Source organism: Danio aesculapii, chromosome 6 (genome assembly GCF_903798145.1).
Source record: "Danio aesculapii chromosome 6, fDanAes4.1, whole genome shotgun sequence".
Taxonomy (NCBI): domain Eukaryota; kingdom Metazoa; phylum Chordata; class Actinopteri; order Cypriniformes; family Danionidae; genus Danio; species Danio aesculapii.
In genome coordinates, this window is record NC_079440.1 from 8,548,811 (window position 1) to 8,564,661 (window position 15,851).

Here is a 15,851-nt window from a genome sequence, read left to right on the forward strand (position 1 = left end):
TATTGCATTCCTGGATCAAAACAAATGCAAGTGCAAGTTACTAGATTGAGGACCAAAAAGAGCGAGTCTGACTATCTGACTATCTAAAGGCTGATTTAAATCGTTTTCTGAATAAAAGCAACAGCCCGCAATAGAAGGAATATTCTCCATGTTAAAAGGAGTTTTTGTTCTAACCAACCTCGAACTGATATATTAGAAACGGCTTCTATTTCTTGCAGCTGAACAACAGAAAACTGACAATGATCACCTCAGATAGACCTCATGTACTTTATTTAGTGTTAAATGCTGAAAATGTGAGTTTGAATGCCATTTTACATGACATTTATTGCCAGACTACTGAAAGCAGCAGCAGATAGTTCACCTTAGATCTTGAAAATAAAATAAACCGTGTGAAATTGAACTTTAGAACTGCGACTCAGTGTAAACCTCAATGATTCAGCATGTACATTTAATAATGTTAAAGAGGTTTAATATGCATTAATTACTGTAGATTATTAACCATTTCGTGAGTGAGTGTGTATTCTGTGCTTCCCAATGGCTGTATTTAATTTTCGTGTTGCTGTCGTGTTTCGTCTGGTGCAAACAGCCAAATTGCTTATCACTGCAAATCTTGTCAGGTAGCATGTTGTTAGGACACAGGGTTATAATGTAACCTGATCACCTAATGTTTACGTTTGTAATATTTATATTATTTGCTTACATTAACAGTTGATGGTTCTCTTCTAACTTCTATGCAGGTACGAAATCTTAGTGTACTTTTTGATGCTCAACTAAGCCTGAAACCTCATTTTAAACAATTAACATAAACCGCATTTAATCACTTAAGGAACATTGCCCCCATCCGTCCTTTTCTCTCAACGCCAGATACGGAAAGGCTTGTCCATACTTTTATTACGTCTCGTTTAGATTTTTGTATCTCTTTATTTGGGGGTCTGCCAGCCAGTTCACTTAATATTTTACAATATGATCAAAACTCACACATCATGTCGGTCTCACATTACTCCTGTACACCAACAGTTACACTGGTTGCTTGTTGAGTCACGCATCTATTTTAAAACCTTGATTTTAACTTATAAAGCTGTTCATGGTCCTGCTCCTGATTATATATGTGATCTGATATCTACATCTTCTTCCTCTCGTAATCTACGTTCCGCTTCGGGGCTCACCTTGTTTCAGCCACGTTGCAAACTTCGCACCATGGGAAGTAGGGCATTCTCCTACCATGCACCTAAACTGTGGAATGCTCATCCCACAGGAACGCCAGTTCCCTGGACTGTTTTAGGAGACTTCTTAAAACTCACTTTTTTAGTATTGCTTATAATTTATCAGGCTTTCTTTTTTAATCAGTATTTTTTGTATATGTTTTATTGTGTTCTGATGCTCTTGTTAGCGCTTTAAGCCTGAGAAAAAAGCACAATAAATACAATTTATTGTTATAATAATAATAATAATAATAATAATAATAATAATAATAATAATAATAATAATAATTATTATTATTATTATTATTATTATTATTATTATTATTAATAATTAATAACCACCTCATGTGGAACTCTGAATCTGTCTCATTTCAAAGTCTGCTACTGTCCACCAGAGGTCGCCTTTCGGTCACAGACGCATGCTTTGTGAGCCTTCTGAACTGAATGAATGAAACACGCTGTTTTCCATCAAGGCAACCTGAGGTGCTGGAATATAATTGGCTAAACTGGCGGGTTCAAGGGACCAAAACAAAAACCGACGTTCTGGCATATAACACACATTTTCAAAGCAGAATATCTGACTTCAGCATTGCTTTTCAGATAAACAAGAATGTTCACTTAACATGTTTCTTAAATATCTGCAAACATATTACAGTATTTTTTATGCTTTAGAAGAGTTGAAAATTTACATACAGCACCTTTAATATGTAATCATGAAATCCATAATAAAGTAACTACAAGTATTTAAGTAAAAAATACTTGATTTTTGCAATCTGATTACATGACACATAATCTGTGCGTAATAAAATGTTAATGAGCTCAATCATTCAGGGATATGAAAACTCTTTATTAAATCCGTTAGTTGTACATTCAAGTGTAAACACCACTGGTATGAGGCAGACAGAAGCTAACAGGAGAGAAAGATTGCATGCTCCCTAAATAACCAGCTGGCCTGCAAAGACGTTTTTTTTCCTATGAAATGAGCCACTTTTCAATCTGTCAAAAGAATCCATGATCACAACACTCATTTGAACAGGTCGATACATTGGCATGTGCAAAACAACATGATGATTAATGTCTACATCATCAGATTATGGCCTTGATAATGGGCACTTCGTGACACAAACAAGCTTCCAGGCCCTTCTATTGGCTATCACATGGCAGGGACGGCTTGAATAATCCTAACTGGTTATTATATATTTCAATATATGAAAAGGGTATTGGTGGAAAATGGAAACCACAGTGGTTTTATACACAGTACTTGCAGGGGAATGTTCTATAATTACTGTAAATCTATGAAAGATGTTTAAGGTGCTACAGGGTAAATTGAAGGACTGGTTCAACAAACACAGCTCAGCTTTTATTCTTGACATATTGGTAATTTCTTAGACTGTAAAAAGAAGGAACATTAAAAAAGTATTAAATAGTTTAGCTTGGTCCTAACATATCAGTACTCTCATAAGTCACAAATTCATTGCAGTGAAACAAAATTATATTGATATTAGATATAAAATTTTCAGTTAGTCAACCCCAATGTCTGATGTATTAGTTGCACGGTAAGCGTATTACATATTTGGCAGAGATTTGCTTGTCATATATATGTCAAATATTGACTTTTTTTCAACCCAGGCTCATTCTGAAAACGTAGTCCTGCGGACGTTTCTGGAGACTGCGAATTATGTAGCCGGAGGTACGTATGGCTGCATTTCATTTTTTTAAGCGAACGCTGCGGGGCGGTATGACGACGTTCCTTTTAGCGATTACCGGCTGACAGCTTACCTTCGTGTGGAGGGCTTTCCCGCCACAACCAGTTTGTCCGGTTAGCTCGTCCTGTACATCGGCGGACTTGAGACGCAGAGAGGATCTGACCACGACGACGACTACCGGGTTCGAGTCCGGGGAAGAGTGGTTCCAGAAATCAGGTAAGACTAAAACAGAATCCAAGAAATAAAGTTAACAAGTTCATAACAGGGTGAGAATGTGGTGAAATCCGAAAACGTGGTAAAAATCAGACGAGGGCTTTTCTTTTTCTGGACGGCTTTTGTAAATTGTTGGTTGGGTTTAGGGAAGTAAGCGGGCGGGCGGGTCAATCGGTAAAATTTGTTGGGTTCAGGGAAGAAGAAGGGTGGGTCTGTCGATTGGCCGGTCGTCCAGTCAATCATTCAGCCAGTTGGACAGACAGACAATCGTTCGACAGCTGCTTCAGGTGGGTTTACGCGAGATCAGTGCGGGCGCGAACGGCACTCGCGAGAGCCATTCGCGGATTTGCGAAAACCAAAAACTGTAAAAATACATACCTCCCGGGACGTATTTCGCGGTCTCCAGAAACGTCAGCGGGACTACGTTTTCAGGATTGAGCCTGGGTTGCTGTTTTGGTTCATTGCTTTGCAAACAGGGTCTAAAATTAAACAAAATGTAAAATCACAGATACCACCGGTAAAATACAACTGACAATGTTAGTCACATGTCTGGTCTACCTGTGTTGTGTCATGTGATGTTATGTCGTGTCGTGTTCCATGTGCTTGTGTTTATGTAACGTGACCCCTTTGTTCTGTTTCCGTTGTGTGTTAAAGGGGTGGTTCAGAGTGCATTTTTAAGGCTTGGTTGTGTTTATGGGTTGCAAAGCAATGTGTGCTCATGCTTCATTTGTGAAAAATCAGGTTATTTTTTTTAATCTATTTTACCTTAACTAAATACTGCTACTCAGCTAACATGAAAACTACTGTCATATTTCCTAGTTCCTCTGAAAGCCCGCCCTCAAGCGGCTATGATTGGTCAGCTAACATAATGTGTTGTGATTCGCAGATCGGCTCCATGTCACCAGGAAGGGTCTCTGCGTCTCTGCTATAACATGTGTATGCTTGTAACCTGAAGGGTTTATGACATCATTAACCCGGATGTATTATTATTTTTTTTGTCCCCAAACTTTGCTCGCTGTAGACTTTGCTAACTCTGTAAAAGCTAATGTCTCCCTTTGCATTGAACTTTGCGTAAATTACTTTCAGAGATGTTCACACAGCTACATTACACATCAACTCAAGTTTAAAAAAATATGATATCATAGGGAACCACCCCTTTAATGGTCATTAGTTCCACCTGTTATGTCACCCCTGTTTGTAATCTGTGTAATCATGTCCTGTGTATTTATACCCCTGTTTTGGTTTAGTTTATTGTCTGGTATTGATGTGTCAATCGCCATGTGAGTACAGTATGCCATGTTCCTGTTGTATGTTGTTCCTGCAAGTCTCGATTATCTGTGGTGCAACACTGACTTTAACAGAATACCGGTGTTCTGTCGATTTGTCCTACCTCCCATTCAAAAATAGGTAGCACATTTTGATGACGCGATATGCTTCCCTCAGATTTTGCTACCAGTTTAAATTGTAATGTGGATTAGTGTGATTATGAAGCTGTAATAATGCCCTAACCTACCTAACCCCAACCTCAGAACCATTCAAATACAGTGTTGGTAGCATCATCTGATTGGTAGGAGAAAATGTCAGGACGCCAGACCACCACAGATACACCAGACATGTGACACTTACTAATTATGTCACTTACAACTTACTAAGTATTATTTTTATTTTATACTATATTGTTCAAAGGTTCAGGGTCAGTTAGATTTTTCCTCAAAGAAAGGAATGGTGCAAGGATACATAAATTTAATTCAAGTTTAACAAGAACGGACGGAACAGTTACAGGCTTTAACATGAGAAATATTCCACATACGTGTCTCCACATGGAGTTCTGGAAAACAAAAACAACTCTATGCATCCCAGATAAACTTATGATGGAAAGTTCTCCTACTGAGGTAAAAGTTGTCAGACATGTAATGTATTTAATGTAAAAAACAAACCTTTTATCAAGCCAGGCTCATTCTGATTATATACCCCTATATACATTTCTGGAGAGCGCCAAATATATCCCAGAGGTATGTTTTTTTTTTTTTTTGCAATTTTTGTTTTCGGGAATCCAACAGAGGCCGCTGTGTTAGCTTTCTCAGATCTCATTCATGCCTGCTATTCTCACGTAAATTCACCAGAGGCCTGTTGACTGACTGATCGCCTGACCCACCGTCCTCCTTCTCTACACCTAACCCAGTAGCGGCACAAGCTTAACTCTACAAAACCGGATGAAAGTGAAGAGCAGGGGGTCGCAGACGAAAGTGAAGACCGGGGGGTTGTTGTCACGGACAAAAGTGAAGAGCGGAGGGGGCGTTAGTGTCTCCATGCCGCCCTTAGCAAAATGCCAGCGTTTGTGCCACCCTTTTGCGGACTAAAGTGAAGAGCGGGGGTTGATATGTCTCCATGCCACCCCTAGCAAGACAAGGGTGTTCGTGCCGCCCTTTTGCAGATAAAAGTGAATAAAGGGGGAGGGGGGGTGTTGAGGGGGCTGGGGGTGGGGGTTCGTGGACAAAAGTGAAGAGTAGGGGGGGTGGTTTGCTCACATTGCCTATGCCTAAATCCAATGCCTGACCCATCCGATAGTGTTTTCAAAATCAAAAATTGACCCGCCCACCCACTTCTCTAAACCCAACCGACAGTTTTAAAAAGCAATCCAGAAAAAAAGCCCTTGTGGCCACCTGAATTTTACCACATTTTCAGATTTTACCACATTCTCACCCTGTTATTTACTTGTTTATTTTATTTTTTGTATTCTGTTTTTGCCTTACCCCCCTACTGGAACTGTTCTTCACCAGACTCGAACCCTGCCATCGCAGTCAACTCTGCTTTGCGTCTCAAGTCCACTGACAAACAAGATGAGCTAACTGGACAAACCGGCAACAGCGGGAGACCCATCCATACAAAGGTAAGCGGTCAGCTGGTAATCGCAAAAAGGAACAGCGTCATATCGCCCCGTAGCCTTCGTTTTAAAGACGAATTTGTGATCTCCAGAAATGTATATAGGGGTACATTTTCAGAATGAGCCTATGTTGCATATTATGTTGCAATTCCGATTTGAAATACCAGCGAACTGGAGAGTGTTAAAGTGATAGCTCACCTAAAAAATACAAATTCTGTCATCATTTACTCATTTATTTGTTGGAATAAAAATGTTGGAAACTGCTAACCTTTGACTTCAATGGTATTTGTTTTTCCATGGGTCAATGGGTACTGTTTTCTATAAATCTTCAGAATATCAGACTGGTTTTAGACCACTGAAAGATGAGTAAATGATGGCGGAATATTCATATTTTGGTGGACTACACCTTTTATTTTGAACCCTGTACATTATGTAATTAGTTTGGCTCCACACTTGACAATACACAGCAAGAAATCACATCTTATGTCTTTCAAACCTCTTCTCGATCAAAAGTCATGTGCTCAATGTTTTTTTTCCGGGCATATCTACAGTACTGCGATTATAAAGACAAACTCTCACAATAATTAATGCTTATGACTACAGGGTGTTACAGTTGATTGATATTTCAAAATATTTTCTATAATTACTGAAAATATGTCCATGGATATACGTACTGTGTTTAAATGCAGTGCCATATAGGAAGTTTTACAGCATACCTCAGATTATTCACATAAAAGTCCTGTTGACTTGGCTTCAGGAATCCAGTGCAGGATGTCTGTGTAAACTGTTGGGAGTAATTCAGTTTTGATGGGCAGTGTTCTGCTCTTTGCTCCGCTCCTGCAAGCCAAGATCTCGTTCTGCGACCTCTGAATATGCAGACGGTAATGCGGTTACACTGGCTGATGCTTCTGCCGCCTGGTTGCCAGCTGGGCCTTGTGAGCCCGGACTAACTCTGTTTTCAGCCATAAGTGGACTGGTCAAACCCAGATTGCTCAAAGCGTCCAACGTGCCATCAGGGTCCACCATGATATCAATAACTGCCAATTAAAACGAAAGATACATTATAAAATACAGTCCAAAATACACAACTGACTATCTTCAGAAAAAATGACCACATCAAAATTACTATCAGTTTTCTTGATTCGCCATTAATTGACATTAATTGTTTATATCATGTGTTAAGGGCTCATTTGCATGCTAGTACCGATAATGTGTCTTCAAAATAATAATATTATCATTTAGAGCATTTATATGTAGAACATGACAAGAGGTAATATATAATTTCCCATGCTTTCAGATGTTAAAGAGTTCACCTAAAATTCTGTCAACATTTTCTCATCCACCACTTCCAAAATTGCTTGGTTTTCTGTTGAGCCATTGACTTCCATAATATATTTTGATCCAAACTTCATTTCTCAGAATATCTCAACATACATAAAGGTTTAGAACCACTTGAGTGTGAGTAAATAGTGAGATATGTTTAATTTTTGGATGAACTATGCCTTTAAATTTTGGGGAAAAATTAAACAAACAAAAGCACGTCTTGAGAGTCCAAAAGCATTCACTGTATGAAGCTTATTAGAAGCTTATAATGTTGACTAATTCATAAGAAAGGCAAATAAATGTCCCTGTTTGGCACTGTGTTTTTTATATTTATAAAATATGAGTAATATCGCAATATACACTACCTGACAAAAGTCTTATCGCCTATCCAAGTTTTAGGAACAACCAATAATAACTTAATGTCTAGTTAATCATTTGGTAACAGAAGTGGCTTATATAAAAGGCAAAGGCCTCTAGATTACGTTTACTTTATCAAAAAAAATATGATCATGTCTTGATTTTTAATTGTTTAATTAGGACAGTAAGGTCTGACTTTGCTTAGACAAAAGTTTTGTCACTTAATAGAAATAATGTACAGTATAGTATATAAAGTCATGGTGCAGTGGAAAATAATTTAAAGAATTTAATTAATTCAATTAATTTAATTAATGAATTAATATTGTGTATGACTCTCATGAACTTGGAGGACTGCATCCATACATATCTGCAATGACTCAAATAACTTATTAATAAAGACATCTGAAATGGCAAAGAAAGTGTTCTTGCAGGACTCCCAGAGTTTATCAAGATTCTTTGGAATTATTTTCAATGCCTTCTCCTCCATCTTACCCCAGATATGCTCAATAATGCTCATGTCTGGTGACTGGGCTGGCCAATCCTGGAGCACCTTGACCTTCATTGCCTTCAGGAACTTTGATGTGGAGGCTGAAGTATGAGAAGGAGTGCTATCTTGCTGAAGAATTTCCCCTTTCCTGTGGTTTGTAATGTAATGGGCAGCACAAATGTCTTGATACCTCAGGCTGTTGATGTTGCCATACTCTCTGCAGATCTTTCGCACACCCCCACACTGAATGTAACCCCAAACCATGATTTTTCTTTCACCAAACTTGACTGATATCTGTGCGAATTTTGGGTCCATGCAGTTCCAATAGGTATTTTGCAGTATTTGTGATGATTGGGATGCAGTTCAACAGATGATTCATTGGAAAAATCTACCTTCTGCCACTTTTCCAAATGATCAACTAGAAGTCAAGTTATTATTTGTTGCTAATACAACAGGGATCGACAACGACTTTGTCAGGTATTGTAAGTCCTTCCAAATATCACTAACAATACAAAAAAGACCAATTGTGCATCTCAGAGCATCACAATGTTTTGTTTTTGCATGAATCAATTGTCACTGACTCATCAATGATTCATTCATAAAAAAAAGTCAATTGGACAGCACCTGAAACTGTTTACTACTATATAGTAAGTGAAAAACAGTATGTGGCAAAATAATTGCAGGCAGAAATATTACACTAACATCCAAGCAAATTTTCATTGTATTCAGATACCATTTCATATACTATAATATAGAACAATTTTTTGTTGCAAAGTTTTTAAGTTTGAGCTTATTTTGGATGCAGCCTTGATTTTATTCATCTAAATGAATCAGACGTTTTAAATAAATCATTTGCAGCAATAATTTAAGGTGTCAGCGATTAAGACTTTAGTGTAAATTGTATTTTTCCATGACCTAATCAATAAGTACCAGGACAAATTAAACGCTCAGCAAAATGTTGATTAATTGCTGTATGAAAATAAATCCCAAAAAACGAATGAGATTTTTTTTTGGTCAATACTATACACCCCCACCACCAAGTCAACTAATGGAAATCAATCATTTAGTCAATTAACAAACAAGCAATAAACCCTTGGATTTATACTCCAGGGACCTTGCAGGACAGTGACACTGTAGAGAACACTGTTTTTTTTAAGCCAAATAACATCATAAATTTTTAAGTCACCGAGTATCTTGAATCATTTTTGAATGGTAGTTCCTCTCAGGTCTTTAAATGCTGACATTTCAATTACATAATTAAATTAAATACAGGAAAAAAACCTTTTTATTCAATATATTCAAATTTATTAAATTGTTCAAATAATATTTTACATTATACTGTTTTTACTTTAAATAAATGTCTCGGTGAGCTATAAGAGGTTTCTTGCCAAAAACCCAAACTAGTGTATTAAAATTTTAATTGTTAAACTGGTTTGAAATGGTCAGAAACTTTTTGGCTTGGTAATGGTGTCTAATAAAGCTATTCTTAAAGCTGGAACAAGTGGCACAACTTTTAAAAACAGAACAGATTTTAAAGCCCCAGGCATCTCAGACTTTGTAAATGGTCACAAAGAAAAACTGGGCACCACACATTAAATCTGAAGATCACACACATCCATACTTTTAAGCAAACACTCTAAAAATAAATAAAAAAACAATAATAAATTCACTTCATGCTAGTTCAAAAAGTTGTGCTAAAACACTGCATGTTAGAAAGCAAACATTAAAAGCATATTAAAAGTCAAGAAGACCTCAGTTCTGCTTACCGAGCAGCTGTCGTTCCACTCTCTTCAGATTCTGGAGTATGGAGGAAATCTCCTGAGGGTGATCAAATGAAAAACTGAATAAAAAGTGCTAGAACTTAGAAATGACCTGTTCAGCTAATTTAACACAGATATATAGAAGTCAAGCTTAAAATAGGATAATTATCATCACTCTTTGATCATTTTAAAGTGATAAGCTAATGGTTTAATCCAATTCAATGATCTATGCTAAGCTAAGCTAAAAGTTTCTACTCATATCGACTTAGAAAATAACTTTTAATTTCTGTCTGCCTTTATTTACAATGTAACTACAGAAGAGTCAAGCTTTAAATAAGTAAATTATCATCACTCTTTCGTCATTTTAAAGTTATGCTAATGGCCTAATCTGATTCAGGGATCTATGCTAAGATAAGCTAAAAGTTCCTACCCATATCGACTTAGAAAATAGCAACTTTTCATTTTTCATCTGCCTTAGTACACAACGTAACTACAGAAGAGTCAAGCTTTAAATGAGTAAATTATCACTCCTTGGTCATTTTAAAGGGATAAGCTAATTTGTCTACTCTGATTCAATGATCTATGCTAAGCTAAGCTAAAGGTTCTTACCCATATCGACTCAGAAAATAGCAACTTTTCATTTTTTTTCGGGCTTAGTACACAATGTAGCAGAAGAGTCAAACTTTAAATAGGAAAATTATCATCACTCTTTGGTCATTTTAAAGTAATAAGCTAATGGTATAATCCGATTTAATGATGCTAAGCTAAAATTTCCTACCCATATCGACTTAGAAAATAGCAACTTTTCATTTTCCGTCGGTCTTAGTACACAACGTAACTACTGAAGACTCAATCTTTAAATAAGTAAATTATCATCACTCTTTGGTCATTTTAAAGTGATATGCTAATGGTCTAATCTGATTCAATGATCTATGCTAAGCTAAGCTAAAAGTTCTTACTCATATTGACTTAGAAAATAGCAACTTTTCATTTTTCGTCTGCCTTGGTATACACAATGTAACTACAGAAAAGTCAAGCTTTAAATAAGTAAATTATCACTCCTTGGTCATTTTAAAGTGATTAGATAATTTGTCTAATCTGATTCAATGATCTATGCTAAGCTAAGCTAAAGGTTCTTACTCATATCGACTTAGAAAATAGCAACTTTTCATTTTTTTTCGGGCTTAGTACACAATGTAGCAGAAGACTCAAGCTTTAAATAGGAAAATTATCATCACTTTTTGGTCATTTTAAAGTAATAAGCTAATGGTATAATCCAATTTAATCATGCTAAGCTAAAAATTTCCTACCCATATTGACTTAGAAAATAGCAACTTTTCATTTTCCGTCGGTCTTAGTACACAACGTGACTGCAGAAGACTCAATCTTTAAATAAGTAAATTATCATCAGTCTTTGGTCATTTTAAAGTGATATGCTAATGGTCTAATCTGATTCAATGATCTATGCTAAGCTAAGGTAAAAGTTCTTACCCATATCGACTTAGAAAATAGCAACTTTTCATTTTTTGTCGGGCTTAGTACACAATGTAGCAGAAGAGTCGAGCTTTAAATAGGAAAATTATCATCACTCTTTGGTCATTTTAAAGTAATAAGCTAATGGTATAATCCAATTTAATCATGCTAAGCTAAAATTTCCTACCCATATCGACTTAGAAAATAGCAACTTTTCATTTTCCGTCGGTCTTAGTACACAACGTAACTACAGAAGACTCAATCTTTAAATAAGTAAATTATCATCACTCTTTGGTCATTTTAAAGTGATATGCTAATGGTCTAATCTGATTCAATGATCTATGCTAAGCTAAGCTAAAAGTTCTTACCCATATCGACTTAGAAAATAGCAACTTTTCATTTTTTGTCGGGCTTAGTACACAATGTAGCGGAAGAGTCGAGCTTTAAATAGGAAAATTATCATCACTCTTTGGTCATTTTAAATTGATAAGCTAATGGTCTAATCTGATTCATTGATCTATGCTAAGCTACACTAAAAGTGCTCTCGTCAGACTCGGATATTGACTGAATACACTTAAAAATGGTAAAACTTAACTGTTCAACTTTAGGTGAGTTGTAAAATGAACTGATTTGGATGTGTATCTTTAAAATGTATTTGCTGTTGAAATTTCAGATTCAAGGTAAACTCATTATGTAAAATAGCAGTGTTACCTTAAAGAGTTCAATTTAATTTCCTGTCAGCGCTCGGATGTTGTGGTTGTTTGTGCTCTTATACTGCTCAACAGCTTTTTCATTTCACAAGTTTCACGAGTTCAGTTCAGGCCAGCCAGCATTACAGAGTTAGATTTACTGGCCTGTCAGTGAGCAGAGGTGATACGACTCAAGCCTAATCTGAGCGCTGACATACCATGAGTCAAAAGCTCAGTCTAATTAAACTGAGAGATCTTCAGCCGAGGCGCCGGTGATGTATGAACTCTAAAGTCTACCAGAACATCAGGACTACTTCACCGACACTGGATAAACAATCAGTTTCCTTCAAAGAAATGTGTAAATGTGAATTATTTATGTTTATTTACTTAAAGATGTCATATACTGCATCAACTCAATAAGTTTTCTGATATTTATATATTATGTGGTTTAGGTCTGCACAAAAGTTTTACATGATCATTTATAACCTCAAAAATAGAATTAAGTCTAGAAGAGTTACAGCCGTGGATACATCAATATGCAATGATTTTTGCGACAATGTAAAACAATAATTACGCTTATTACGCTAGTGTGAGAGGTAGGTTTAGGGTTAAGTTAGGGGAGTTAATAAAATAAAACTTAATGGGTAATTTAAGAAATAATATAAATATTTATTGTTAACTTTCGGATGTAGCTGTACAGTTTGACCATATTTGGAATGGTCATGAATATTAATGAGCTCTGCTCTGATCAGTGCCTCATACACACATGCACACACACACAGTATGATGTACTCTGAAATAAATATTCATACTTCATTTGTCAACTGAGTAGATGCATGTAATGTATATGTAATGACGGAGCTTTAGCATAGTCCCAAAAACTACTATTTTCAAAATAAGAGTCCCACATACATAGAAATTTTTATAGAAATTTAGATAAACTTAAAAGTAAGGAAAGCACCATTGTTGTAATCTCACTAAGAAATATTACGACCAATCAAATGCAACCTGGGGCATGAATATTAATAATCCCAAGTGCAGTGTAACAGTCTGTGTTTTGTTACTATAAGGTATATGCAGAAGCATGGAGAAGGACTTTTAATTTGTCAGTAACCTGGGTCAAACGCTTCAGGTGAACAGTATGCCTTTATAAAATCAGCACGTTTAAGGTCTGTTTTCTTTAAAAACCAACCATCTTCACTGCCTAAATGATATACGCTATAGAGTGAGTCTCAGAATGTACAAGAAGCACTGCATTAAATAAAATTTTTCCACGCCATGTCTTTAAAATATTTAAATTAAATTTACTCCAGTATTTCCAATGGCGTTTTTGTGCTCGCCTGCTGATTCTGTCGGGCACGTGCGAGTAATTGGCTTTTCATCTCGGTTTACACTTCAACAACTAAACGAATGCTGAAGTCTATTTAACTGAGTGTATTTTAATTGCATTGCAGCATCGATGCTGTAAAAGGAAATGTATAAAATTGAAAAAGTCACATTAACCATTCACCGGAAGTTTATCAGTATGGAAAGAAACACTAGCTCTGCATATACACTATTGGCTTGTTTTTCACTGGGAATTCACACTCATGAGATTTACATGAGAATGAGGAAACAATGGTGTTTGAGGCTCTTGGTATGTAATTTCCGTCTACTGAACTCTTATTATTTAGCTTCGCCTAGGTTTATCCAGATTTTTATTATGCGTTTATCTCTGTTTTTTTTTTTTATCTATGCTATTCTTTTTCTGCTTTTAATAAACAATATAACTATTTTGATATAATTTAAAAAATATATATTTTACTGCTTTTATTAATTTATCCAATGAAAACCTTGCAATATTTGATAAATTAAATAAATATTTTACAGCTGATCGTCATTCTGAACATTTTCTGCTGAAAGAATATACCCTTCTCACCTGATTAGAAGTCTTGAGGAGAAGCACCTCGTTTTCTGCCCGCAGTTTACTTTCAATTTCCTCCCACTTTCGGTCCTTGTCTTTGAATAAAATCCTGCGAGCAGTAATAAATCAAAATGCTGCCTTCCAAAAGACCTTCCAGAACTGAATGTCGTATTAAAAGGCATATCAAGTTAAGGTCAGAGATGTTCAAGGATCATCCTTACAAATACAATTTTAAGATGAAGATCAAGATGAAAAAAGCTAATGATTCAATTAAAAAAAAATTATAATATTAATTTAGTATCTATAAAAATAATGAATGATATTTCAATGAACAGGTTAATCTCTTTAGACCTGAATTATGTTAAAAGTTTCAGAGAAAATACAGAAGCACATTTCCCTTGTTCTTAAGGCTTCCATATACGAAAATACAATAAAAATACAAATTTCAATATTCATATTTTTTTTAGTCCATTTCAATTGATGTCAAAATTAACATAACACAAATGGTTGGTGTTAAACGTTACAAACAATATAATATATATAATATTTTTTTACAATATATTTAGAGACTGCTGATTATTAGAAACTACTTTCCAGTAGGGCTGCATTTCAGCATTGATATCACAACGTGTTAATCTGCAATAGTCGCATCGCAATTTCTGCAATGTTAAGTTGGGGTTTTAATAACCAAGAATCACAGTTTAACTCTAATAGAGTGAAAGATTTTCATTTGAATGTGTTTTTAAGACTCATGACTAAGATATCAAGTGATTTTAAACCAGGAAATTCTAAAAATTAAAGATTTAACAAAGAATAATTGTATTCAATTATTTATACAATGATGACAATTCAGTGTTATTTTACATTTGATTATTATTGAATGTCTGTTCTTCATCGCTGTTAGACTCCACAGAAAACCAATTCATTTTTATTGTTTATTGCAAATAGTTTATTATGTTTTGTGTAGATGTATGAATTCTTTTCAAGTGGAGTTATTTAGGTAATCTTTTGAGAAATTATGATCATATTGCAATATATATCGCAGAAAAACAAAATATCGCAATGTCAGTTTTTTCCAATATCGTGCAGCCCTACTTTCCATTATAATGGACAAGTCTCATTTTTAACATCTGAACCCATTTTAATTGGCTGGCATTCTAAAAAAATCCTGATTTAAGCTTTCAATTCTACAATCTTTTAACTTTAAACAGTAAATGCAATCCTTATTTTCTCTATACAATCTATGAAATATTGGTAAATATTGGTAGGCAAAGATATCAATAAATGCGAATAATACCAGATATTTTTTTGGAAATTACAGCATGCAGAGGCTTACTGCTATTTGATTGGATGACAAAAGTCCAACATAGTGGACAGCCAGCTTTAAATATGATGAAATGCTACAGACGCAACCAAACAAATATGACATGACCTGATGTGATGTCCATTGTAATAAATGCAGGGCCCGAAAGGGTTAAATTTACAGCCTTTATGCAATTAAAGCAATGCACAATTTCTTTTAGAAAGGGGCAAGGGCAGTGTACCTGATTTTGTTGGCTGTCTTTTCCACGGCCTGTTTGATTTTTGCTGAGAGCTGTAAGACTGATGCCAACAACAAACTGTCCAGCACACCCTGTGAATGCAGAATAAGCGGAGAGCGGCACTTTTTGTTATGCAGCCTGTCACTGTATGAAATGAGATGCACTCAGAGACAAGGGTCAAGAGACGCTTAAAACAAAAGCAAAAAATAAATAAAATAAAAAATTCAGCGCCCTCTAGTGGCAGACAAATAAATCGGAACTTGCAGTAATATACACTCACTGGCCACTTTATTAGGTACAGCTATACAACTCA

At 35.6% G+C, this 15,851-nt stretch overlaps 1 protein-coding gene across 1 annotated transcript in view; it reads right to left on the reverse strand.

The window, feature by feature from the left end:
- Positions 1 to 4,905: 4,905 nt before the first annotated feature.
- The window catches only part of cep170ab (centrosomal protein 170Ab), a 28,563-nt gene continuing 17,617 nt past the window's right edge, over positions 4,906 to 15,851 (reverse strand). Inside the window, 4 exon segments of the mRNA XM_056459415.1 lie at positions 4,906 to 7,042; positions 9,939 to 9,990; positions 14,013 to 14,106; positions 15,542 to 15,630. Of these exon segments, the coding sequence (XP_056315390.1) occupies positions 6,804 to 7,042; positions 9,939 to 9,990; positions 14,013 to 14,106; positions 15,542 to 15,630 (474 nt within the window). The 3' untranslated portion in view covers positions 4,906 to 6,803.